The 1,339-nt window shown below is 72.4% G+C and overlaps 1 protein-coding gene across 1 annotated transcript in view; it reads left to right on the top strand.

The window, feature by feature from the left end:
• PFL1_06881 (uncharacterized protein) overlaps positions 1–1,339 on the top strand; it is a gene marked incomplete at both ends in the record, with an annotated part of 6,682 nt that overhangs the window by 4,439 nt on the left and 904 nt on the right. Inside the window, one exon of the mRNA XM_007882033.1 lies at positions 18–1,213. Within this exon, the coding sequence (XP_007880224.1) occupies positions 18–1,213 (1,196 nt within the window). The remainder of the gene's footprint in view (positions 1–17; positions 1,214–1,339) is intronic.

Genomic DNA, 1,339 nt, shown 5'->3' with positions numbered 1-1,339 from the left:
GCGCCGGCGCCGGCGAGGGCAACTTCGACGCGGCCGCCGCCATGCACGGCATCAAGCGGGGGCTACGAGTCGAGAACCTCAAGCTGCCGCCCAACAAGCGGGCCAAGAACGGGCCCGGCGGTGCAAAGGCCTCGGGCGCCAGCCCTCCCAACGGCGCGGTCAACGAGTCGCCCAAACCCTCGGCCGGATCGCCGCCGCAACCCAAGGACGCCCCGACGCCGTCCGGCTCGACGCCGGCAGCCACGTCCAAGGGCGGCAAGAAGGGGGAGAAGGCGACCAAGGCGGCCAAGGGCGGTGCCGGCAAGAAGGGCAAGTCGTCGGCGGCCGCCGCGTCCGGGCCCGAACCGGACAAGAAGTTCAAGACGAGCGCCGACATCATGGCCGAGGTCAAGCGCGAAATGGCCGAGGCGGAGCGGAGGAAGCGCGAGGGCGAGGCGGCCAGCGGAGGTGCGACGCAGACGCCTGACGCGAAAGCGGCGCAGCAGCCCGCCGAGGCGTCGCTCGCCCAAAAGGCGGAGCTCGAGGCGCAGGAGAGGCGGAAGCGCGAGGTCGAGATGGCCGGACGCGACCCCGCCGGCTTTGTCGAGGCGGCATGGCAGGACCTCCTCACGGCGTCGAGCGGCCCGGGCGCCGGCAGCGTACCAGCGGCCGCGGCGCACGGCAACGATTCCAAGGCGCTGCAGTCGCTGCTCTCGCTGCTTGGGCAGCAGGACTCGCTGTCGTCGTCGAGCGTCAACGCCAACGACGCAGCGGGCAAGACGGCCCCCGCGACGGACGGCTCGCTGGCGGCCACGGCGGCCGAAGCCAACATCGCCGCCGACGGCCTGCCCTCGATGGCCGATGCCGACGCCGCGCTCGACATCGATCTGTTCGACTTCATCGACGCGTCGGCTGCGGGACCGGACGCGTTCAAGGACGATACCCAGAGCGAGCTGGCGACGATCCTGGGCGGAGCGGCGACAAACGAGAGCGACCCGCCCGCCGAGACGCCCGAGCTGGTGGCGAGCAGCCGCCTCTACGGCCACAATGTGGGCTCCGGCTCGTCGACGTCGAGCAGCTCGACGGCGGGCTCGCTGCGCGGCCACCTCTCGGGCATGGTCGGCCACGGAGGCGCTGGCGGCAAGCTGGATTTTGGCTCTGCCGGACCGTCGAGCACGAGTCCGGCGGAACTGAGTAGCTCCGACGAGTTTGACGGAGACCCCAACCACAGCCCGTTTGTCAGGCGGACGCGGCTGGACCGGCTGGGCTTTACCACGGCGGCCGCGGCGGCCGCCCCTGCCGGCGCCGCGCTCAACGACGGCGACGCGGGCGGCGGCGGCAAGAGCAAGGACGCCGTCGG

The sequence above is a fragment of the Pseudozyma flocculosa genome (assembly GCF_000417875.1).
Source record: "Pseudozyma flocculosa PF-1 unplaced genomic scaffold scaffold00014, whole genome shotgun sequence".
NCBI classification, from domain to species: Eukaryota; Fungi; Basidiomycota; class Ustilaginomycetes; order Ustilaginales; family Ustilaginaceae; genus Pseudozyma; species Pseudozyma flocculosa.
This window is presented reverse-complemented; position numbering and strand designations above follow the sequence as displayed.